General features: G+C 39.6%; 1 protein-coding gene across 10 annotated transcripts in view; it reads right to left on the reverse strand.

The window, feature by feature from the left end:
• Positions 1 to 26,854, reverse strand: part of GRIP1 (glutamate receptor interacting protein 1) — a 337,148-nt gene that overhangs the window by 21,905 nt on the left and 288,389 nt on the right. For 4 of the 10 annotated variants that reach the window (XM_074572555.1, XM_074572567.1, XM_074572548.1 and 1 more), the window contains exons 10-18: positions 23,976 to 24,131; positions 23,140 to 23,295; positions 17,710 to 17,896; positions 16,779 to 16,924; positions 15,121 to 15,201; positions 7,341 to 7,410; positions 6,940 to 7,085; positions 1,352 to 1,496; positions 170 to 309 (exon numbers count right to left, since the gene is read on the reverse strand). In XM_074572555.1, the coding sequence (XP_074428656.1) occupies positions 170 to 309; positions 1,352 to 1,496; positions 6,940 to 7,085; positions 7,341 to 7,410; positions 15,121 to 15,201; positions 16,779 to 16,924; positions 17,710 to 17,896; positions 23,140 to 23,295; positions 23,976 to 24,131 (1,227 nt within the window). The remainder of the gene's footprint in view (positions 1 to 169; positions 310 to 1,351; positions 1,497 to 6,939; positions 7,086 to 7,340; positions 7,411 to 15,120; positions 15,202 to 16,778; positions 16,925 to 17,709; positions 17,897 to 23,139; positions 23,296 to 23,975; positions 24,132 to 26,854) is intronic. The other 6 variants (XM_074572580.1, XM_074572541.1, XM_074572573.1 and 3 more) reach the window with 3 other exon arrangements.

The following is a 26,854-nucleotide window of genomic DNA, read 5'->3' on the forward strand; positions in this document are numbered from 1 at the left end:
AAAAAAAAAAAAAAAAAGGGTGGTGGTGGTCATTGCTTTACTGCATTTCTGAGAATATGCTTTTTACTACTGACATTACGTTTTTCCAGGGATGGCCTAGATGCTTGTTAATCTGTAACAACACACGCTTTTAAAGACCACTGATGCTACTAGCCCTGGCCATACTCACCATCTGTCTGCTTCTTGATTTTCAAGGTGACAGTTTCTCCTGCCATCTGTAATAAATGAATGGCTTCACTCAAAGGCTTTCCTTTCAGACTGCTACTGTTTATTGCTAGGATTCTGTCTCCTATGTGAATTGCCCCAGTCCTACATTAACAGAGAAAAGTAAAACATTGAGAAGAGAGTATAAAAAGCAACAAAGGCAATTTCTTTGCATATTTGGAGCATGAAAGTCTGATTTTCCTTTCTTTCGTTTTTTCAGCTGTGTTGCAGAATACTTCTTTTGTTAGAAACGCTTAAAGCAAGTCACCTTTGTTGTAGTGACAATAGCAGAGCTAAGGCATGAAGATGTGGATTTCTGTGTTACTGTGGTAGTTGAGTTAATCACCACTGAATGATATTGTTTGCAGCCCATCTGTTTAAGAGCAATCTCAGACAGCTCAGTAAGTTCTGAAAGGAGTCAGATTTCTAGAAGTCGTCACAACATAACACATAATGGCACTGTAAGCAAGTAACCAACTATTTCACCAACGTGGCTTTCAGGATGGATCATATCAAGAGATGAAAATAAATTCTCTTTGTGTAAACACACTGTTCTGGCTGTGCACAGTATCATGTTTTGTGTGCTGGAAGTTCTCTCTGAAAGGTACCGATTGCAATGACTCCACCTATCTTAGAAATGACAGGCGATAGAAAACCATAGCACTTTCATTGTTCGCTATCCATCACTTACCATGAGGAGCATTTCGGCTCCTTGGGTAACACTCGCTATTGTGTATGTAAGTGCACAAACAGATGCAGTATGTGTGTGTGCTAAGTTCAGATAATCTTAGACACGTGAAGTGCTTTCCCTAGCTATTGTACTATACAAGGCTTTTAAAAGGATGATAAAATGTTCTGGTGACTGAGTGGTTCGATTGACTAGTCTTTCCTAGGTGATTTACAATAAGGACCACAATCCTCTGCTTTGTCTTGTATAGTATGTGCAAGAACATCCTGTTAAGATATTGCTCATGCTCCTGAACTTGACAATGATCAAAAAACAGCAGGAAAAAGATGATAAACTCAGATTTGGAGAATTATAAAAAAATAAATTCCTAAACCACGAAAACTAGTGTCTTCAGGTAAACAAAACAGATCTTTATCTCAACAAAAAGAACATTTAAAAATAATTTGCTTTCCAATTTACCTTTCAGCTAATCCTCCTTTTGTAAGGCTGGAAATGATTATGGGATCAAAGGGCTCTTCAGTACCAGAGATTGTAATTCCAAGAGGCCCACCATAGCGCTTGAGCTCAACAGTATAAATAATTGCTCCAGAGCTCTCCTGTTCATCTGCAATAAATGCCAAGGGGATGCAATTGGTTTCTTATGAAAGAGGGAATGAAAAAAATAGCACATTCAGTCTAGTGACTGGTAATCAAACAACATATTCAAAGGATTACATTTCAAATACACTTCTTAATCAGTAATTAATATTCTACTGGATTCTTTAAAAAACCAAACCAAAACAAAAACAAAAAAACCAAACTCAAACCCAAACCCCTCTCTTTTGCAATTTCTTTTTTATTGCCAAAACCTGATTACGTTGAAGGCAACAGAAAATCTCCCCTCATTCTATTAAGACTAAATTTTACTCAGTTTAATATCTTTTTGTCTTCTTTCCTGTTAAAATACAACTTCAGGCTATTGTGTTACAGAATCACAGAATAGCTGAAGTTGGAAGGGACCTCTGGAGGTCTTTTTGTCCAACTCCCCCACCCAATCAGGGCCACTAGGATCAGATTGCCCAGGACTTTATCCAGATGGCTTTTGAGTATCTCCAAAGATGGAGACTCCACAACCTCTCTGGGCAACCCATGCCAGTGCTCAGTCACTCTCACAGTAAACAAGTGTCTCCTGATGTTCAGGAAGAACCTTCCATGTTTCAATTTGTGTCCATTGCTTCTTGTCCTGTCACTGGGCACCACTGAAGACAGCCTGTCTCTCTCCACTTTACACCCCCCCTTCAGGTATTTATATACATCGATAAGAGCTTTCTCTTCTCCACGCTGAATGGTCCCAGCTTTCTCAGCCTTTCCTCATAGGAGAGATGCTCCAGCCCCTTCACTGGACCTGATCCACTATGTCCAAGTGTCTCTTGCACTGGGGAGACCAGAACTGGAAGCAGCACTCCAGAAATCTCTCACCAGTGTTGAGCAGAGGGGAAGGACCACCTCCCTTGACCTAAGGAGGCTCTTGGCCTTCTTTGCCGCAAGGGTACATTACTAGAGAAAAGACAAGTTACTACTATTGTATAAATACTGGTACTCATCTGTTTCTTGAACTGAATGGAAGGTATTTAGAAGCAAAGATAATTCAAAAGTTTTAAAACCCAGCTTCCTTAAAAGAATTGTGGGAAAAATGACAAGTTATGATAAGACGAGCAGCTGCCTTGCTAAGAGAACCTGAAATATGTCCCATGTTTTTGATGGACAAGTTTTAAGCTTTTGTAACAGAATCAAAAATAGCTTCTGAATTCTGAATTATCAACTAAGCTGAATAATAACTCCATTACATTTGATTTCATTATATTGCATTAAGTCATTTGCATTATTTTGAAATTTTAGTCTCGCCAAACAATCATCAGAAATGGAGAAGGATTCATCAATGGGTAAGCTTAAATACAATGTATTTTCCCCAGACAATACCCAGCAGGTGTTGCAGCAACAAGAAAGGCTCCTGTATTTATACAGTGCATGCTCTTTACGTATTATCAAAAAAATATCACAGCAGGAGAGCAATCAACTGCAGTATCTTTGAGTTGTGAAGGGATGTTTTAAAATTTAAAATGCTAGATTTCTCCTCAGATCAAAATAACAAATGATCCCTTGCCCATCTTATGATATCGGTATTCAGCCATGACGTCTGGCCTGGTGGGCAACGTTTCCTAGAGCTGTGGGTAATGACATTTCGAACGGCTCAGCGAGTGTGGAAAATGTCTAGGATGCACATTCCGTAAATGTTACTAGAACTAACCTGAGACAAGCCAGAAAATTCAAATGTTCCCATTTCTATTTGTGTAGACAGAAAAACTTTAAAAGGAAAAAAAAAAAGATACCTGCATCGCTAACAAAGGTTCAAAGAGTTGCTTTCTTCTCATGCTGAACATGGTACTGAAGCAGAGCTGGAGAATCATTAATATCTTTGGAGCTACTTTGTTTCTTCCCAGTTTACAGAAAATTTAGGCCTTTAGCTTCCCCCCACCCCAACTCCCTCCTATTTGCCCTTTGCTATCCACATAAAGAAAATGGTACACATATAGAATCAAAGGAGAGAAGAATTAGTGGAAAAATACTGGGATTTTCATGCTTAATGTTTGCCTTGTACTTGGGGCATTATCATCAGTGTTTTGTCACAGTTCACATCAACTACATTTTATCTGATGCACTTTTTCCAGAAGCACCCAACTCCCAGGACCCCACTGGAAGCCTCTGGCCAGCATACAGTGGGCTGACATGTAAGCTGCCACTGCACAGCAGAAGAGTGGCAGCTCTTGCTTGCTTGCTAGAGCGTTTTTGGAACAACAACAAATCCTCTGGGATCTAATGCCAACAACATTTACACAGGTTGACCCAGTGGAAGACTTCAACTGAAGGATGAAAAGTAATCCACCAAACTAATTGAAAATGTAATAGCCAGTATTTGCTAAGGGTTGACACAATACCGATGTTTCTCCGCTATCAACCGTAAGTGAATAAGAAGTTATTAATCATACAGCAGCCCTGCCACATGAGAGCTGGAAGTTTATAGATCTTAGTGAATGACTGGAAAGGAGACTGGTCCATTATGTCTGTCTTCTGGTTAGCCCTAGTTAAGAAAATTAATGGCAGAATGCAACAAATGTCAAATGTCACTGTTCTCTTCAATGCTTTTTCCAGGCAGTAGAAACGTAAGCTATCCAAGAACACGGCATGCATGTGGCCTGAATTCACAATGAAGGCCAGTCTTGCCATGAAAGCAAAGAACTCTTAATATTAAAAAAAAAAGGTGGCAGCCATTAGGTTAATCAGGAGATAAAACTGTCCTCCGTTTGGGAAGCTGGCAGGAAAAAAAGGAAAGAGAAAAACTGCTGAAAACATACTTCCATGTGGGGAGGAAATATAACCAAACTACCATGTTTTCAGGTCTCATGTTTTTGAGATTTTCCTTTTTCTTTTCTTGTGATGCAATTGTGGATAGCTCTTGGAAACTGCATTTAATGAAAGTGGACCCTTGTGCTGCAGTGCCTCTGTTCTGTCCACTAGCCTTGCTCTTCAGAGTAACATCTGATCAATACAGACACAAGGGCAAAGAAGAGCACGGTCTGGGGGAGCACAAGACATGTACTACTTGGCTGCTGGCGTCACCTGCACGGTTGGCTCTGAGGAACACAGCTCTGAGACACATACAACTGCCTGGAGAAGGGAGGAGTTGGAAAAACAGCAGAGGAGGGAAAAACAGAAGGAAGAAAGAAGAGCTAGAAGCTAGAAATACTTAAAAATGAATAGCATTTGAAAGAGAGCAAAGAAACGAGAAGCTAGGGAGGAAGAACCTCCTCAAAAAAACATGCCATGAGAGATTAAGAAAAATTTAAATTTAATCTCACTCTGTGATTTGTAAATTGTTTTGGAGTGCTCCACGCCTACTCTTCTATTAACTTTAGGCTTTTCTTTTCTTCAGGAATTTATTAATGATTTTTTTCTGTTGAGATTTAGAAGCACATTTCTCCCCTTTGTGAGAAAACAGACTTTGATAAATAAACTAATAGCAAAAAGCAAGAATTTATTTTAATTGAGATACACTTTGCTACACCTTTGCTACTATTTTGCCATTGTTTTTTTAAATATTTTTCCTTTAGCATTTCAGGACACACTCGTTCATTTTAGATTTCAAAGTACCTGAAACCTCAAATACTTTCAATTACACTTTGACACCTAGTCACCTATTACAAGAGACATTTATATAGAGAATTTTGTTCAGTACGTCTCTGAGTAGCTGTCCATGTACATTTGAACCTGTTCAGTTACACCAATTGTGTCTGGATAAGACACTGTAGTTGTGTGAGAATCTAGATATAGATATATGATGTAACTGCAAAATAAACAATGTGAACGTGTAAAAGAAAACCATGGAATAAGAACCCCTCTCAGATTAAATCTATACCAGCTGCCATGGTGTGCAATACCTAAGAGACCAAAGATGTTATTTTAAAGGAGTGGATACCGAAATCCACGTTTCAGTGACAGCAACAGAAAATGTGTACCAACTTCAATGGAAATGGAAGCTGTCCTCGAAAAAGATTAAGTCCACAAGGTGAGAAGGAGTTGGGGGTGTGGGGAGGACGACATGACACACACAGGACAAACCCTCAAGTGTTTAAAAGTGTGGGAGGTTACTACTTTTTCTACATGGCTCTAACTCGTGCCCCTCTGCTAGTCTGCTGGTAATTTCTCTGCAGGGTTATTAATGAGAGAGTCTTCCAAATGACGGGAAGAAGGTGAAGGAGGGATCCCAGGTGCCATGAACGCTTAAAAGACAGACCTTCTCTTGTGCAGGAGAAAAGTCAAACTTCCTTCTACAGGCATTTTTCCTGTCAATCTTCTGCCAAGTGTAGTTACAGTTTGCTCTTCACAACATGCCTGGTTTGCTCTGTTTTGCAAAGCAACTGTCAGTCAGGTGTCCCTTTGGATGTACAGCCCATGACCAACCTGGCCAACCTCTAACCAAGACGGACCAACTATGTGTAGCAAATCCCACCTCACCACCTGTGGGGACCTAAGCACAATATTCTGCCGACCAGTGGCCATGCACTTTGCTGGATCAAGATTTACTTCTGAAACCCAATTTGTGCAAGACGCTAAAGGCATCCGCCTTTGCCTTGTACTGATCATACTGAAAAGATACTTTCTGTTTGCTTTCAAAAGCAAATAAAGGAAAAGAGCATTCTAGTGCAATTCTAAACACCATTTCAACAGTCGCACTTGATTTTAAATAATAATGTGGCAGGCTGTGCCTTTTTGCTGTGAGACTGCATAGAGCTTAAGACAACTGAATCTACAGTTCATGCTTTTGTGTAACGCTGTGATATAAATCCCAGCAGTAATAGTAGTTATAATTGTCTAACTTGCTTTGCCACTAGAATGCATAACAGAACTTGCTTTATTATCTCTAGGTAGAAATTCTGCTCTTATGCAATCCGTAATGGGGAGGATCCAGGAATATTAATAGATGTAGGTGTGCTAAATGATGGCAGCTCCAATACTTCCGCTGGGCTTATCAGACATGGCTCCTCCATCAGCCATCCAGCACAGCGTGTAAAGTACTACCTACCTCTAAGCACGTGAACAATCATACTGAGGTCAAGTTTGTAAATTTATGGATAAAGCATGCACTTCACCACTCTGCTGGAGAACTGAGGCCTATGGATCCATGCTTTGCTAACCATGATTCCAATCTTACAAGCAGAGAAAATCTCAATTCGCTGATAAGAGAAAGATCAACCTTATATAGCTGCACCTGAGGGGAACTGAAGACCTCATTGTGCAGCGCAGATCCTGCAGGCAATATAGCCATCGAGAAAATGCAAAACTTTATATACCATTACAATTCTTTTTAGTGTGACATGTTCTGATTAGCATTAGCATGTCAGCCAGGTTTAGAAAAAACATTTCACTAAAATATAAATCCAAAAGAATAACCCTTTGTTCTAAAAATCCTGAAAATACACAAGAATCTGCAATAGGCTCATTACTAATACCGGAATTATCTTCATCTTTGCGGATCTTTAACTTGACAAGGTCCTCACAGTGCTGAAGAATCTGGACAGCATCTTCCATTGAGCAATTGTCAAGTCGAATATTATCTATTGCAAGCAACTTATCACCAAGTTCGAGTGTGCCAGTTCTGTGAACAAGCAAACAAGCTTACATGAAATTCTAGTGACAATAAAGTAAGGTATCTTAGAAGGTTAAGAACTCTATTTTAGAAACAAAATGGATTTTAAAACATAATTATTTCTTAATATGCTGGACTTCTAATTTGTAACTTTTTTTTTTTTTTTTAAAAAGCAGTGTCTCTTACAAGCTCCCTTCTGCTTAACTTGAGTCTGGTTGGCTACACAATGGGAACAGATTTTTATTGGGAGCTTGAATGTCTTACCTGTGAGCAACACTTCCTTTCTTGATATCAGAAATAACCAGAGGGTCCCCTGGTTTTCTACTGGATGGAGCTGTAATAAAGAATGCATACAAGTGTCTGTTGGTTTTTTTTTTCTAGATACACAGATGGGCAAATTCTGTTCACATTATTTACCTGTATTATATTCTTCCCCTTCCCCTAAATTAAATGCATATTAATACAAACAATCATCATCAGCATATTAGTAAAACTGCATACTCCTCAAAAATTAGAAAATGCCAGGATTAAGGCAACCGGTGTAACATGAATTTAACGTGATATGTCTGCACTCTGGGTTAGGCCAAGACTGAACCAGGCAAAGATATCACAGTACAGCTCCAGTGATCTATCATAAAATGCTGTGTAGCTACAACACATAAGGAAGACTTTCTGTTAGTAGAACCTTTCAGCACAACTACTAATGCTGATCTCTTTTGACAGAATATTTCTGTCAGTCATATATCATGTTTTATTATATCCCTGACAAACAGAACTGCTCTGGCAAAATATCTAGAGTGGGCTAGTCTACGTTCTTTACATCCACTCCTGTCTCATTCAGTGCTTACGGCAGAGGTAAGAAGATAATGCTCCCTGGGTGAGGAGGAGGATTCTACTTCACAATAAATGAGATGCTGTGGATAGTGGCCATGCACACCATTGGGTAACTGATACACAGTTGTCACATCTGCACAGATGTAGCTTACATCACACGGATGCTTGCTTCACTGTGACTCGCTGCTTCCTCTGAGGTGAACTCTTTTGATGAGTAACCTTGCGCCTCTATACTGCTGCTGGGCCTTACACATTGCAGACTTTTCCCCAGTTTGTACTGGGGATACCTACTAGAAGCCCTGCAATTCCAGCAATGGTCACATTAGTAAAACCCCCACCAGCCCTCTCCTGCACACCTAACTCATTTCTTCTTGGAGGTATCTTTCAATTTTCTATCTGTCCATCATGGTTAAAAGGATGCTCGGCTCTACCAATGCCAGTCATTGCAATTCTTTACTGACTTGTGCAGAAATATTTGACAAGCTTCCCTTGACCAGGAAATTTGCTTAGCAATTTTGCTTGACGTTGGTTGCGTAGGAAGCAGTTTACTACCCCAGAGAAAGAAGACGATGATTACTGACTGCTTCCAGAGGACTGTTTCTTGGAGCAGCTTCACTGAATGCATTGTTTTGGAGGGTTCATCCATTTGCTGACAGGAGACTGCACTGAAGATCTGATATGGTAAACAGTGGGCTTAGAACTTGAGGGTGACAAAAAGATACATATTTAGACAACGGTGTGGCACCTTAACTCTGCCATCGGGAAATACACCACCTACAGCTGCTCTGGCCAGGAGGTGGTCTGTGTAGTGAACACAGACTGACTTTTGGGACTGTTGTTAACACAGAGGATGCTAACGCTAAAACACTGCCATGTGGTATATATAAGGTGCTCAGTTCTCCTGAAAGCGCTAATGGTTTTTGCACATGTAGGGCTCTTCAACTGCCCCAAGCCATTTCTGCTCTGTATGATGAGGTCTCTGCATTCATTCACAGAAGGTACTTTTTCATTAGGCTCCAATGCCCAACTGACAATCACCTAGTAAGCTACCCAATATTGGAGGATCACCTACAAAATTCTGATGTCAGTTACTTTAGCAGCTCATGATTCTTCTCTTTGATAAAAAATGACAGATCTTTACCTACAGCAACCACACGGTGTATTAACAATGACACCTCCAACACAATATTCTAACAGATCTTCTTAACCTTGGCTGCCCAGACCGAGAAAGCCTTTGAATGTCCAAAGGAACTGTTTAAGGACTGCTAAATAGCTGTATTTCAAATGCAGTGTCTTGAAAGTCCAGAAGGCAGACGAACAAGGTATTTAAAGAATTTTTAGAAACTTGTCTAAAACAGTATGCTTTCAGAAAATGCCTGTGATGTAATTTAGAGAACAGCCATTAACTTTTTGCAAGACGTGTAATTTTCATAGCTTGTTTCTCATACGCCATGGGTCAACTACATCTTATATGACAGTTCCATGATTTACTTGAATTCTTTGTGTTTGTTTCACCAATTACTATCTTGTTAAAATTTATAGTATCACTTTGGTGAATTTTTTTTATTTTTTAATTCTTTGTTTTTACCCTCTGAGTTGCCTTATAAATCTTTGAGGTTATATGCCACCCACTGTACAATGTCTGCAGTTTGATATTTAAGTATTGAGATAGTCTTTATGAAACTGCTTTATAAAAATTACCAGTACTAAAGACAACAGTCCGTTATTGTTCCAAAAAGAAGAGAGAAGGAACCAAAATCGGGGAAAGAGCACAGTTCAAAGTGCAAAGCCACAGAGTACATGAGGATGCAAAGAGTATGATATTGCACACAAAGTTATTACAGTTTCAAACTGAGTAACTGTGATCCAGCGGTATTTTGTCAGTTATCCTGGGCTATTAATTGTGTCTGGTGGATGAAAGCCTTTTTGTAGGCAGCAAACACAGCTCAGTGTGAAATGAATCCCCCCATGCTGACAAGCCCTTAATAAGCAGCTACACCACACTTTGTTTTATTCTTGTTCAATGCTCATGACGTACTTGCTACAAACTATTCAAGTTGTGTTGCAGAGATAAAATCATTAATTTCCTCCTGAACTTTTGTACTGCACATCACCGCAGCCTGAGATTGCCTCCCAAACACTAGCAAACAGATGCTGTCCCCAGCAAGAAGATCAAGTATTATTATCCTGATTTTACAGATGAGGAAAGGAAACACAGGAACATTTAGGTCAAAGTATGACAATTTTCAGTGAGCAATTTGAGATATCCATGCCTTCATTTCTCACAATAGTTTGTAGTATATTACAGCTTCTATGTCCAAAGCACAAGTACTGGTATTTTCAGCAACAGCTGCAGATGCTCAGCATTTCTGCAAGTGTGACGCCAGGACCTCAATGATTTCCACAGAAAATCAAGCAGCCACCTGTGGAAAATCTCTCCCTCCCCACCTCGCCCCCATGAAATGACCTGTCTCAGCAGAACTCTATTGCAGAGAAAAGGAAAAAAAACCCTAATTTCTCCAGGGCAGCATTAAACCATCTTGACCATGAGATCACCTCCTTTCCTTTCTGCAGTTCTTCACCTCATTCATTATGCAGCCTCCTTCCCCTTTGATACACACCACTGTTTCATCTCTCCCCAGAGAGCAGAGAAGCAAGAGTCCCAGTGAGAAAATAGTATTTGACCACTTAATTAAAAAAGATATCCTCATGAATTAATGCAAGTCTGAAGCGACACTGTACAGCTTTAAGTCTCCATTTTTATGTTTCATTTCAGAATTATTTTTGTTTTTAAGAAGCAATTAAAACCAAAGCACCTTACCACTCACCCATGTCCAGCCTTCTTGTTCAAGTCGCAGCTTCCCCTACCCCTGTTCACACCTCGGCCTCTCCCCTCATCTGCTCTCTCCCTGTTATGGCTCTCTACTCATTTTCTCTTCTTGTCCTGTTCTGCTTGTCCACCAAACATCTCATCTTTTCTCCTCCCTCATCCAGCTGTTAGCGTACCTACTGTTGAGCTTTTTTAGAGACCTTACACAGTCCATATGATGAACTGCAAGTGGACTGAAGAGCACATAAAGTTGTACAGATACTAAATTTAGCGTTGCACCTAGAAGGCTGATCATTAGCAATTTGTTTGTTCTCTCTCTTTAAATTACTCTGTGGTCCTAGGTCTCCATCCCACGCCTCTACCCTACTCGTGTCAGTAAAGACACGCTTCCCCTGCCGATGCCCTGCCACTTGAAAGCAAGTTCAGTGAAGTGTTGTCAGATTTGTAGACCAGCTGTTCCATTAGGTTAAAAAACCCCCTCAAACAACCCTCCTTTCTTATTTCACTGCTAACCCAAATTAAAAAAACAACAATGTGATTTAACAGATTTTGGGGTGGACATCTCATTTACCACCCAGCCAAAACTCACTTACTAGTCTCAGCCTGGCTTCAAGTTTTGGAGTTTGATCAAACTCTGAACAAACTGAACAAGCAGAGGAAAATGCTCATGGGATGAAAAACTATATTTTTTTACAAAGTCAGTCCACTTATCCACAATACTGATTAACAGCTACCAGACTTTAGTAAAACAGTGTGATTATTAAATAGATGAAAGAGCTTTTCAAAATTAGGCTGATGTAGCTCTTTTGTTCCTTAAGTATTGGTTCACGTGGAGCAGCTGAGAAACTTGCTAATTCTTCAGGCCCTGTCTTGAAACTAATTACTTGTAACATTGCAAAATGAAGTTGAGCTGGCTAGGTGAAATCCCAAAATATACAGAAACATGCTTTAGAAAGTAAATTCTCATAGTCAATGCTAAATATCTGTAGATATTTACAGAGCTTGTTTCTGATGAAGTACAAAAGCAATAAAGCAGACTGTAGTAGGGCTGCTAGTCAAAATGACTTAGAAAAACTGATGATAGTTTGGGTGAGATTCTGATATTCTTACCAGCTTTGCAGCTTCTTATTCCTTGAGTAGTCCCATTAGCTTCAGAGAGATTATTATGAAGCAAGGTGCTGCAGTTCATTACCAGTAAGGATATCAGAATCTTACTTAAGAAAGAAAGAAAAGGGGAAAAAAAAAAAGAGCCGTTAACTGCAATTATCAGACTGTACTACTAAGTCATTTTCTCGGACATCATTCAAGGATTTAAAAAGTGTTAGTCTATGATAAAGCAGCCAGTGGCACAAAAATATATCTTTCAAAAAAAAATCTATATTCCATTACATGGTCTAAAATCAATGTCACTGGTAAATACATTGAAACAGATTTGAACACTACTAGATCTACTTGAAAGCCATCCTTCTTCTAAGGAATGGTTCTGTTATAAAAGCATAATCACACATACATGGACACTGCTGTGTCATGCTTTATTTGGATGACGTAATTTTAAGAACTGAGACATTCTAATTGCTCCAACCACGTAACTGGGTATGAAAATTATGGTACCTGAAGCATGAAATATATAGTCATGTTTGCAAACTATGAAACAGGGTCTTTATTAAGTGTAAGTAGCTATTAATGGGAAGATTAGGCAGATATTGCAGAGCTAAGGGAAGGATGATAGGATGACAGAAGTCCAGTATGTGTGTGAAGGCAGCAATGGGCAAGGCCAGTATACTGCGAGGTAACCGACATGCACTAACCAAAACTCAGTGCCCTGGATTAACATTAACAATGATGCTTATGAAACTTTCTTCTGTCTTAATTTCTAGGGGTTTCTGCTATCTAAGGGAATTTTGATTTTTTTTCTTTTTTTTTCTTGCATTAATAAATCTGAAACTAAGAGAAGCTTAGTCTCTTCCCCTATCACATGTCATGCTTTTCAAAGACCATGAATTAGCTTAACTGCGTTTAGCATTGTGTGTCACCTCAGATACATCTTCAAGTACCTGGCTGTAACTCCATGCAGGCACACTTGGTGTTTATTACCATGGAAAACAACACAAAGAAAGAGAAATAAATTCCTCTTCCAGGATGTCTGCTTCCTAACTTAGAAGAACTTAGAAGACTAGTTCTAGACTTAGAAGAACTCTTGGACTTAAAAATATGCATATGTTCAGGTGCCAACCTCAGGTGCAGCTTACATTTCCCTCCTGACAAAAAATGTCTGTCTTGTCTGGCAGGTCAGGTAATTTCCTGACATTCTCATCCAAATCCCAAACTAAACTGGGGATATGGAAAGCAAGACAGGCATTCCTCTGTAATGTTTTTATAGAGACAGCACTTTCTCACTCACCATTAACTCCACTGCCTTGAGAAGTGAGAGGGTGAAACAGGTCTCTAGCACTTAAACAGATCAAGCCCAAAAGTGAATAAATCCGATCTCCTCTATCACCTCTGTTTAAGCCCGGTCCTACCAACTCTGATGAGTTTCCTTTAGTATTTGTTTTTTAAAAGAAATCATATAGCTTGCTGACAACATCAGTAATAAATGGCATGCTAATGTGCTAAAGTGCCCAGACAAAATCTTGACAAAATGAATATAAAATGCTTATATTCTCCAAATCACACTGCCTCATTTAGGAGTTAATTAGGTAGAACAGAGCAAAGCACTGAAAGGCAAGCATGAAAAGCAGCAATTCAAGACTTCTACCAAGCAAATTTACAAACTTTCAGTTATTAGTATAAGTCCTTTAAAATCAAATAAAGAATTAATCCTAGACAAAATTCATAAGCATTAAATGCTATTAATAAGTAAGATTAATACATATAACAGATCATTTAATTTAAATATTAAAGGTACTGCAGTATACTCAGAAGAGCAGAGCTAAGACCAACCAGGTGTTGATCTGATTATATAAAGCACTAATTTTATAAAGCCCTAACTTTTCCAAGTTCCAAGCCAGGAAGGTATGCAAAGTTTGGAAGTGGAGTGCTAAATACTAAATCCCAAGAGCATTAGCTTTCCATTCAAAATTTACTCCTACAGACGGAAAAAAAGTACACGATGCCTGAATTCCAAAAAGGAACACAAATCAAATTACTAGGAAGACCGGATTTTTTACAAAAATCCTACAAACCATTACTGATCCTAAGAATAACATTCAAAGAGAACAGCCTCTCTCCAGGTTTTCTCATTTCTCAATATTTTCATTTGCATAAATACATGTAGAGCTATGATTTTGCTTCCAGCATCACATCACATCTTACAGAATCCAACAATTACTCATTCAAGTGTGCAACGCAAGCAAATAGGCCTGCAGTGTCTCTCATTTGTTCCTCAGATGTAATTCTTAGCACTGAGTTCCCTGCTGTACTTTTGATTAACCTTATTCCGTTGTGCCGGTAGAAGCTTTGAGAATATAAGTCAAAGCACAATCTTCCCCCAAAACACATCAATAATTCCAAAGAAAAACTAATAGTCTAAGAAAGGCCACAACCACACAGGAATGTTAATTCTGGTGAGACCAGATTCTGCACTGTCATTAAGTATGTTAAACACAAGCCCATTAACTTTGATATGGATTTTTCTTCCTTCCATCAAGGGATGAAGCCAGTATACTGCAGTTTATCTGGTCAAAATCCAGTCCTAACACACCGTTTACTGTCTGGTCCCAAAATAAATAAGTATAGAAACATTTTGATTTCAAACAACAATAACAAATACTTTTTGAGAAACAGACTGGTGCACACGGAACCATCTGTGATTCTGTGATCTTCTTTAGCAATCTCTGAAATGCCTAGTGAAGGGGGATTTTGCTATGTGACCTGCACATTTAGGACTGCCCACTGGTTTTACAGATTGAGGATGTATCTTCAGGCTCTGGGCTCTGAAGCAGAAAATAACCCCATGTATGTGGATCCTCATGCCTGCAAGAACCCTTGAGTTCAGTGGCGTCTTGTTCAAGAGCCTGTGGGACACCATGGCAAACTTTCCTTTAAACTTCACAGCTACGGAAATACTTTTGCATGGGCCTAATTCCATTGACTTGTTTTTTCTTTTTTTTTCCAATAATTTTAATGGGCATTAAATATGTGTTACACATGAATAGGTCAAGCTTTAGGTCTGGCAAACTTCTGGCTTCTTTAATTACTAGAAGGGGACTATAAATCTGTTACTGAATGGTCATCAGAGACAGTGCACTGCTAATCATCCCTTTCTAGAAAAAGGAAAAATAAGTTTATACCAAAACAAACATGAGTCTACAGCTACAGGATCCAGTACCTGCAAATTATGCCATAAACATGGTCTTAAAACCATGCACTTTCACTTACAGCTTATGGTGATGCCAAGTTCCACGTTATGCTTCTTTGGTAGTTTTACGTGAAATGTTCCACTGCTTGGTATAACTGATTCTATAAAAAAATACATTTTTAAAATGTGAGATAATTTATAAGGCATGGTAATTCCAAGTTCATGGATCTATATGTGTAAGTTGATGAAATCACATCAGCATCACAAGCCACGGATGAAACACGGGTGCTGAAGGAAGGAAGACATATGAAGTATGATTTATTCCTCTATTGGTAATTTCACAGTAACTCAATTATTTTTGAGGTTTAACTGAATTTATGGAGATTGCACGGGCCGGCAGCCAGCTGAGATTGCAGGTTTTTAGCTCACATGCAAGTTTTGTGAGCACATGTGAAAATTTTAGCACTGGCAGATAACTGTTAATTAAAAGGACAGGAGATCAACTCTTAAGGATTTCAGCCTTTGCTGCTGTAGGTCTAACAAGTTTTTAACTGTCTGCTAAGGTAACTGCCATGGATTTTACATCTAGTGGGAAGAAAAGGAATCAAAACTTCACTAATGGAGAAGCACCCGGAGCTGACTGAGGCAAAAAACACTTGACACACAGCACTGTATTTGAATCCTGACTTTTGGCACCACTACTAGCAAAAGTTTGGGCCTTGGCCTGAAAAGGAGCAATTGAAATAACAGCTATGGAAACATACAAACATACATGTGGCAGAGGAGTCTAAGCACGAGTATGAGTCTGATGTCATGGAGCAAATGGGAGAGCACAAGTAAGTCCAGGGACTGAAATACATATGACTTCAGGTGTATTTAAATGACTTTATCATTGTTTGGTTTTTTAATTTTTTCATATTTCATTTCCTGTGTATATGAATGTACACAGTGTATTCGGCACTTTTTGTTAAACATTATACTAGATGCGTGCATATTAAAAGATTATACAAAATTACTCTAGGAACCTTTAGCCTTATTTTGACATCATGATTTATGATACCATTAACAATAATCACACTATGCACATCCTACATTATCATGACTTCAAAGGAGCTACTGCCAGATGAACACAGAAGTCCTAAAGTTTTTACTATTTACATAGTGAGGTAGTGCACTTACATAACGTGTACTTGTTTGATTTACACAATTTGTGATTTTATAGGTGTACTCTGTATGCTTAAACACATTACAGAATAAAGGAAAGCCATTAGTAATAATAAGGATTCACCAGCAACGTTAACAATGATTTTTCTGGCTTTCATTAACACAATTTTTATTATTTTGTTTAGTGAAACTGAGTTTTCTCCTTATCCACCCTTTTATAATACTTTTCTGTCTAGTAAAACATTTCATTAGCTGGTCTGCTGAGGATTTGTCTCTGCTCAGCAGAATATTTCTATCTCAGGACAGAAAAACGTCTGGAAATAACTCAGAGGAGGGACTGTCACCAGATCTTACTACAGGACTTGTCATTTCTATTTGCGTTCTGCAGCACGCTGCAGGGCTACATGAAATGAGAAAGCTGTACAAAAAGACACACGTTTCAAATAGGTCACTTGAAAACTGAATGGTGTGTATGTGAGAAGAAAGCCTCCACCTTGGATGCCTAATGCTCGCAATGTACTTGGGATTTATTCCTTCACTTTTCTTGCAAGACAGAATAACAGTATATTCATACCTGCGACATCAAATTCTATTTCCAAAGTGACCTTGTTGGTGATAGAGGAGTCTCTGAGCAGTTGATTGGCCTCATCAAATGTGCTGTCTTCCGTCGGGATACCGTTTATTGCCACTATTCTGTCTCCTATTTGCAGCACCCCACACCTTGGTACACAATAATACAAAACAACCATCAGATGTGCACGTTACCAGAACCGGCACTATCAAACACATTCAAGCTAACCTCGAAGGAGGAGTGTGGCACAGCAGCTCAACAGTCTACCAAGGCACAGAGGGGGACAGAAGCTGCTGCCGCCCCTTTGCACTATCAAGCACTCCCAGCATGGGTCGTGCTCTCCAGGCGCTGGGACCCAGGAAGAGGGGTACAGCCTTCGTGCCTCCACCCTACCAATGGACATCACCTCTCCCTATGACCCTGGGCTACAGATGTTGTAGCTCTGCAATGGCAGCTAGTACTTCCCTGTGCAACTACTATTGTTCTCGTGCCATGATTAAAGGCATATATAAGCATAAAAATGCAATTGAAATGCTGCGATGAAATCATAAGAAAGTCAAAACTCTGGTGTTTCCTAAGATTTGGTTCTGTACCAAAACTGAATAGAGCTGGATATGGCCTCCCCCCATGGCACACTGAATTATTACTATTTTGACTTAAGCAATGTTTCTGATTTTTTTTTTTTCCTTTTGCATGAATATAGCTTCCAGTCTCCTGCTGGAGGACTCCTGATGATAAAAACACTAGTGCTTGTCATTCTTCTTATAGCTGATCAAGCATATGAAATATCATTGTCAGAACAAATAGTTTATTACTTGCCACACTTCCATTGAGCAAGGCCCTGCAATTTATCAGAAATAGAAAGCAACAAGCCCAAAGTACCCCAAGGAATGCTCACCAAAACGTACTTGGCAGCCAACTGAAAGAACCTCACCTTTCCGCCGGACTGTCAGACTCAATATACGAAATGAGAGGTGGAGAAGACAAGGTCTCAGTAGCAAACACGCTACCCTGGAGCTGTATCCCAAACCCTACTATGGGGTCAGCTGTCAGCACCACTTCTGTGGTTTCTGTGTGGACGACCTGCCCAGCCAAACCAACAGTGCTAGAGGCTAAAGACACTATAAAACAGAGCAGACCAGGAGGAAAGACATTCATACACAGGAGAAATTACATTGCTCTCTGAGAAAAGCGATCTGTACAATAAACACAGTCAATGAAACATCTCTTTTAAAGTCAATTTAGGCTGAAGTTTATGAATTATGTGTAAACAGTTATGACATATAAGAGAATAGAAAACATCTGTTTGTGTGTTAGAATGCAAAAAGATAGTTCTTGTGCTGAGAAAACTAAATGTGCTTGACACCCCCACCCCAAAAAACTCAGAACATCCTTGAATCCTGTTAGCATTAGGTTTGAGGCATGGATGAGCAGAATTTTCACAGGAGCTAAGGGAATTGGCGGCATAAGCCCAGCTGTTATTCAGGCCAACTCCCATGAGCTCTTTTGAACATCTCAGAGCAATGCACTGTTGTTAGGAACAAAGCACATGGCCCAGGCTTGCTTGCAAGAAATAAGGATGCCTTTATTTTGGTACATTTACTACACGTCAGCAATTTGTCAGGCTAACTGGGTAGTGTAAGTTGAACAAACCCCTTTGTTTTAGCAACCAGTATATCTCAAGAGATTGTGAGGAAAAAAAAGTTTTTTGGGGTCTCTCAAAGGAACCAGGGGACCCTTCAGTGGGAAACACAGGCAGCTACTTCTGTACTCCTGATTTACTCCCTTCACTCTATTCTCGTTCTGAATAGGCTGCATTACAGAACAAACCAAGATAAAAACAACATTGAGATTCAATACAATTACCTATGAAAGGAGGAGACTGCACCTTTGGTTCTTTGATCTCTGCCTAAAGGTCTATTGTATTTTTGTTTGGATTCCCCCAGTGACAGACTACTGCCTTTCATTACGTCATACACAGAAAGCTCGAGTTTTTTCAATTCCTTTTCAGACCAGTAAAGTAACTGTACAGTACTGTAATGATAATCCTCCAACACCAAGGATTCTGAATGTTTTCCTGTTATAAATCTACACTATCACCTCTCCACCTCTAATTTCCTTCAAGACACATTGCTGCCTGCAGTTGCTACTCGGAATTAGATAAAAGTTCATGGTTTATCTGAGGGATAGTTTAGTTCATGGTTTATATGAGGGATAGTTTAACTGTGGATTTTTTTTTTCTTAGAGGTGTGAAAAAATTAGTTCTTGTTTTTACATTATAGATAATACTAGCACAGCTGTACAAAGATGTCAGAGGTTGTGAAGTTTTTCCCTCACTTTGGGGTACAAGTATTAGACTTTTACTCTGAAATAGTTAGTATCAAATCTGATTAATGTGGCACAGTAAATAAAGACAATTCTGTTGCAGAAGTTTCACTTGCCAAAAAACTCACAAGTTTCCATTTTCTCCCAGCAAAGTTCCTTTCAACTCTGAAACTGTCTTTTCTAAACTACTGTGAATTCTCACTCATATCTTGTTTTCATTTTCCTTTGTAAGAATTGTGTATTATTTCACTTATTCGATAGCTTCCTTCTTACTAAGACATTCTCATACCCAAATGCAAATACTAATAATCTGTTCTTAGAAATGGCCACCAGCTTTAGCTTTTACTGCACGTGAGAAATAAGTTTCTCCAGCCCTCAGCACTGCAAAGACTAAAATACAACTAAACCAGATAAATTCAGAATCAATATAACACCGGATCCCCCAACGCACCTTCCAGAAATGTCTAAACTCAGAAAAGTTCCATTCTCCCTTTCATTAAGGTCATACAACAACTACTTGTTAGCTGAGTCTTTGTTTCCCATCACTTATGTCTCCATTCCTCCTCCGCAGCAGGCATCTAGCTGAGTCTGTAACTTTCTTACTCTTTTTGTAACACCCTACCGGGAACCTAAACATCTTACAACATTTATTTCAACTTTTAGGACAGCTAAGGTTTTAATTCACATTACGAAATTAAGTTACTATTTGTGGGATTTAAAACTCACCCTGCTAAATCTTTTGATGATGTAAACATTTAAAAGTGACAATTAGGAACTCCTCCCACTCTCAAAGAAAATGAAACAGAAACAGGAATGAAAAAAAGCAGAGATGAAAACACCCTTTCCAAATCAGGTAACAACAGCTATCTGCTAAGCCTCTACAAAATGCCAGAGGTACCCCAAACCATGACTTAGAGCTTGCTGGGCTTTGTAACTCCACGATAATTGCAGCAAGAAACACTGCCATTTTTTTGGGCTGCTTGATGGATTTGAAGTTTTACAGGCCGGGAAGCAGCCTTATTGCTTTAAAAAGGGAGCATGGATGTATATGTGGCTCCACTGAACCCTGGCTGCTACTGCTAGGGGTACTTTTTAGCATGCTTGTGCATCTTGCACCCAACTCTTGGCAACAATCCTGGGGGCTGCTTTACTATATTCTCTGCAGTATGTAAATAATAATCTCGAATTTGAATCACACGGAATCACAGAATCTTCAGAGTTGGAAGGGACCTCTAGAGATCATCTAGTCCAACTCCCCAAGAAGATTATGTGCTTGTTACTTTTATTCCTGCAGCTGTACAAGAAGCAGGGCAAGATGTATTTAAGGTAAGCATATGGATTAAAAGTAAGTATATGGATTATTATGCCTGCAGTCTCCCATTCTGACCCTCGGGAAAGTGAAAAATTGTCACTACTACTCCTGGTAGCAGCTAACTTGGATGTGCTGAGAAAACAGCATGCATGCATGTCCAAGACCCTCTCTAATTCCTACCAGATATGCAGCCCTAGGAACTATCATGTAAGTTGGTATAAAATTGTGTCTCGCTTTCAAGTACTAATATGGAGCTATACCACAGTACTTGAGGATTTAAACTTTAATCAAATAATAGTCTAAGCGTTTCCAAGATTAATGCCATACTTTAAAAACAAAAAAAGCAGAGGAAGAATAAAAATGGAAAGCAAGTGGCATAAACAAAGCACATGACAGCAAGGCATGCCTTCAATTTTTGTAGCCACATGTTTGGAAAGATTTGTGCAACTAATGCAATGATCACAAAATCATGGTCATAAAAGTCTTGTAACCCCCTGTACCATCACACTTCATCATCATGAATTTTGGCATGATCACACTAAGTTATGCAGGTTTTCCTAAATAATTGGCAATGTAAACTTTACAGCACCCTTCACCAATACATCCTTTTCTTCCCAAAGGATATCCTAAAAGATTTATTAAGTTACATTAATAAAGCCCTCAAATGGTGGAATCAGATTAAAGAGAAAAAAAAAATCACTGAAATTAAGAGAGCATGCTATTTCTTTTCTATGAAAAGGACGGCAATCGATGCTACCTGGTTCTCATGAGTACCCCACAAAGGGATAGGGGCAACGTTTTTCAAATCCTGTTGATGGATGGTGGAAGTGTACAGGACCAGTCATTCTCTATCATGGTCACCTGTAGCACATTCAGTCCACTGTGGGTCTCTTAAATTGTCTGTTACTGCAGTCACAAGTATGGGTATAAGTCTATCAACAGCAGTAAGAAGCCCTGCGTGGGCTGAAAAGCAAGCTCACAGAAATGGGCAAGCAAGCCTGGTTGGCCAGCTCATTCCTCCAAAGCCAGCTCTGGTTCAGGGTTGCTGATGTGTCAGTGAGGCACAGACTGACTCAGTGATGGGGACAGTTCCACGTATTTTGTAATGCTCTATACCCAGACCTCACAATGCAAATGCATAATAAACTACCCCACAACAAAGCCTCATCCTAATTCCTCCTACCTACAGATTTGCTTAATCATAGCAGCCTGTCATCCCCAGGGCCTTCTTACTCAAGGAATCTTTCAGGTGGGCTGCTGTGCCTACGTGACTGTCCCACTTAAATCTAATGTCACTGGCCTTGTTTTCAGCCTTTGCAGGATAGCAAATTGCAGGACAAGGCTTCCTTGAAGGAAAAAATATCTGAAAAATATAATAACGCAAGTAACAGCTGTCTCCACAATCCATAATAGGATTAGCTTTCAGGATTAACAGTCCTTTGTTAAGAGTTATAATATAGCACAATCAAAGAACTATTTTTTGCATCCAGGATTGTTTTGCTATTCAAATCAATTACTATTAGTGTAACAATACTACTGTTTCTCATGTACACATGAGGACATGTAAAAGCTGGACCCCTACTGATACCATAGCATGCTGGACACCTATCTCCCCATGACCTGAAAGAATGCATTAGAAGCTAACACGTCAACAGATGAGTTGTGAAAAATGGCTGATCAGATTAAAAATCAAAAATTAACCTACAGGCAAAAGTTATGTAAAAATATTTGCTTTACAAATAAGAACAAACAAGCAACAAAAATCTCTGCAAGAAAGCAAAACCTCAACTCCTCTCTCAAACGTTTCCTCTCAACTCCATAGTGACTGGCCTTGGTTGGAGGCTGCTGATTTCCTCTGATTTTGCTATGTATGACCACGGGAAATCTTTAATATGCTGTAATGCGCAGCAGCGCAGTTTTTCCAGAGTAGACCTGTGAGCATTAGTAGCCAGACCAGATGATTTACAGAGCAGTTCTCACCTCCCTGCTCTATAGGAACTGAGCTGCTGAGGATCACAGGAAGACGGACAAGCCAAAAGGAGAGGTGGCACTTACATGGAGTCTGGGAAACAACATGCTGATACAGCCGTACTTTCTCCGGCCCAGCGAATACTTCACAATACACAAAGTGGAACAGACTGAAATGTATCAGCCCTGGCTTGGGAAATTACTGACGCATGGGAAATTCATGCTTTGAATCCCAGAGAGCAGACAGAAACAAGCCTATTTAGTCTTCACTGTTATTTGTCGCTGTTTCTCACAAAAATAATTGTACAGCTTGTGGTGTACGGGTAAACATTAAAACCACCTAGGAGGTACTGTGGCAAACTCTTCTCCTTCTGTAATGTGATAGCTGAGCTTACCAGCAATCTGGTTTTGACTATTCAGCTACAAATTTTATTCCCTGATGAAAACGGAAAGAGTTGAAAAAGGAATTTGAAAATCACATTAGTAATGGTATGACAAAACCTTGCAAGATTGTCTGAAGAAAACATTGCTTTAAATATTTCAGATGAGACAGTTAAGCTGTATGGCCTCTACTCATCTCATATTAGTGTTGGGACAAACGTTTTTATGCTGATGTTTCCGTATGTCTAACAGAACTCCATTTATTTTCTCTTCTGCCTAATATATATGTTAATTAAGGTACTTTGTACCTTTTTTCTGTATCTTCCCCCTCCTCCACCCATTCACTGCACATTTTGAGCAAATGCTGTTACCACCTACAGGAGCTTTTGAAGTCCTTCTTTTTCATCCTCCGCCTCATCATTGTCCCACGCGGGCTGGTGGAGTAGAGGCTGCGAGGTAAGGTCCCCATGTTCAGGGAACTCAGGCTGTATGCACTCATGGAGGTAGGAGAGAAGGATGAAGACACCAAAGCTGCTGTAAGAAATCAAACACTTGGCATACAGCACTCAGTCTTCAAGGAAGAGTGCGGCACATGCCTGTAAACTCGTCAATGGATAAAACAATGTGTATGATGCACAGGAATGGCTTGTGCATTTCCAATAACAAAGACATTAAACCACACAGGTGACCCTAGGTAAAAATATAGCCAGCATTTCATGAAAATACCTGCTGGAAGCTAACAATGATACTGTAGGTACAAAAAGTACATTCATAATAGACAACTTATTTTAGGCGAAGCATGTTAAATTAAATTTTTTAACACATATTCATGAACCAATGCAGATCAGTATGTCTAGATACGCTGTCTAGCTACGTCTAGGTAATTTCTGACAAAATATTTGTAAACAACGCTTTGCATTCAAAAACTATGCTTTATATACACTAGTCAAATCTAATGGTCTACTCATATAGCAGAAGAGCTGATTCATTCAGAATTTTGAAGCCTTTTCCCGTCTATAAATGTTGCCTTGTTAAAGAAAGGAAAAGGTATAAAATGTCAGAAATAACCTTGGCATGGCTATGAAAAAGTGTAGCATCCATAAAACTGAAAGAGTTTTAGTGCCTGAAATGGGAAAATATGAGTGAAAGAAGAAGGGAGGGAGGAGGAGGAAGAAAAGGAGAATATGTCAGCAGGAAAAAGCATGGAACATTACGAAGGCTTTTTTGAGGAGGCGTTTTCTGGAATTTCAAGGCCGGCATCCTGCAATGGTCAGGGTGGTAGGTGTTATAATGGTGGTAGGTGAGGAGGCTGCTGTGGCTGTTGGCACACGAATCCCAGGTAAGTTGCCTGTTGCTTCTTTGAACGTTCACTGCCCACATGAACGGATGATGGAAAATCAGAAAACAAAAGGACCAGAAAAGAGGGAAAAGTAACTGAATTGCAGAACCAAAAAGAAAAAAAAAATCCAAAAATGAAAATAAATTGAAAATAAAATAAAATGAAATAATAAATAACCTGGTCTTGTCTTCTTACCAGGGGGTGCTAACTTGAGGAACAGAAATAATATTTTTTCTCAGAATAAATGCTTCTGATTGTTTTTGTTTGTTTGCTTGTTTTCTTGTATTTATTTTTAAAAAGATTAGTACTGAATCAATTTCTAATCTCACTCTGGCTTTAGGAGCTAATATTACAAACTTCCTTAGAAAATACTTATACATATGACCATTAACTGAAGGTAAGTAAGTCCCTGCTTGCATTCATCTACATTAAAAAGATCAACCAGATACTATACACAGCACTGCCTAGAATGGAGATGTTTACATGCCAGTCATTTCATTTTACCGCATTGACATTTTAATTCTGCCACCATCTATTGTTGGTATTACACTATTCTGTGCAGTAAATGACTTCCTGGGCCAGGAGCAGAAAAACTCTATCCTGAAGCCTGGTTAATAAAGAAAAGAGTTCTTATTGATTAGTTGAATGTGCTATTTAATGTTGAGGGTTTTTTTAAACTTGATCTTCAAATCTTTAAAATGATTCTTTTCTAGATGAAATTTGAGGCCATATTTGATTGCTGATTCTACATACGTGGAGTCTGAGATATGCCAAAAGTGAAGGCCAGTATTTACCAAGAGAACAGGAAGCATTTAAGTTGATGCGTCAAATATTAAAAGAACATGACTGAAGTCACCCCTCATTAAATATAGTCTATTCATCATTTAATTCAGAGTAGATGTATCCTTACTGAACCATAGAGGAAAACTTCAAACTGGGAAATAGTCACTGAATTTTTTGTCTTAAAAACACCGAGGGATTCACCCATTGTATGAAACGATAAGTTACAATCTTTGGCCTATGAACTGTATTACCTGTGTCTTTATCCTACCTGCTATATCTATAATGGCTGCAGACACATATGACCCCATGCTGAACTTTAACAGTAGCCAAAAATCTTGACTATTTAGGTTGGACTCACACCTTGCATTCACATCTTACACCACGAGACAAAATAAGGGGGAAAAGGGCAGCCGCCACAGCAAACCCTGCGCAGTGCCAGAAGGAAAGCTATCCTTCTGTTTCACTTCATATTACAGGAACAACGATCCGCCAGTTGTCTGAATGTATTAACCTTCCTCTGACTTAAAAGCAATGCCTGTCACTACAACAAGGAGTGCACACCCTGGAAGGGGGAGGAAAAGGAGAGTGCAGGGGCCCACCATGTCCCTGCGGCCTTGTGAGGCATTTGGGACTCTGGCAGCCCCAGCACTGCCAGGCCTGGTGTCCTGGTTTCAGCGACACAGGACTAATTTCTCTTCTAATGCTTGGCAGAACTGCACTTTTAGAAGACTCTAGTGTCTGAATTTGTGAAAATATTTACTTTATAGCCAGCTATGCCAAGTGGGATTCGAGGTCTCAGTGTTTTCGAGCCTTGCCAGGTGCAGGGATGAGGAGCAGCGAGACCTGGGCACTTGACCCAAGCTGGCCAACAGGATTATTTCATACCATGAATGTCACATTCAACATAAATTAGAAGGTTTGCTGCGTAGTGCTCTCTCTCCCTTAATGGTGGCGGTCCCGAGCACTTCTTGCCCGGGTGCCAGACCCTAAGCCCTTCCCTTCCTCCCGTAGCCGTAATACTCGCAGTGTCCGACATTTGCTGTCCACTGCTGGGAGTGCACAGCTTCCTGCTGATAGAATTGGCTGAGTATAATCCTTGTATAGTTTATATTGGTATATTGGGATCAATATTGGTTCTTTAGTATAATTAATGTTAATTATTTAGTCTTATCCTATTGAATCTATTTATATTTCAACCCTCGTGTCTCCTTGTTTTCCTCGATTCCCCTTCCTGGGTGGGGAGGGATCATCGGGAGATAGAATAGTTGCCTAAATGACAATAAATTGTTGTGGGTTTCTCAAACCATAACACCTGGCCCTGCACCCCAGGTCGGGGAGCTCTGGGCCTGCGTCCCTCCCTGAGAGCACCCCCACTGTGCCCTGACAAAAGAATTAATTTTATTTTTTCCCCTCAATGGGTAACAAAGGTGAGGGTGGGGCGCGACACCAGCAGCAGAAGGAGTACTTGCCACCAGCCAGCCTGCACCTCAGGGTACGTCACCCGCTTTTGGAACCCTTGGCACTTTGGAAAATCTCACATCAGCCAGACAAGTCCCAGAAACAGCAGCAGTAGCCTGATATGGCCACGTGCATCTTGCAGACTTATCATTATATTCTCAGATGAAACCGTCTCTTTGATTACGGGCACAGAGAGCAAGATTTCCAAACTTTAACTATGGTGTAAAAATTAAAATCTGATAAGACCAATGTGACCAGGTGGATTTTCATTATTTTCAAGTTGCTGTGAGCCTTGTTTAATTAAAAAGACTGCTTCCAGCAGGAAATTATCTGGTAGTCTTTGATTTTTTTTTTAATGTTTTATTTTCACGCTGAGAGTAGAGATAAAAATGTCCTACAAAGTGGGAAGGTACACAAATTCAGTTTGCTCAGCTTCTAGAAGGATAATCCCAATTCAACAAAAGTTCTGTAAAAGAAAATCCTATCGTGTGTAGCCGTAGTATATTTAGCAGT

This window comes from Larus michahellis, chromosome 1, assembly GCF_964199755.1.
Source record: "Larus michahellis chromosome 1, bLarMic1.1, whole genome shotgun sequence".
Taxonomy (NCBI): Eukaryota; Metazoa; Chordata; class Aves; order Charadriiformes; family Laridae; genus Larus; species Larus michahellis.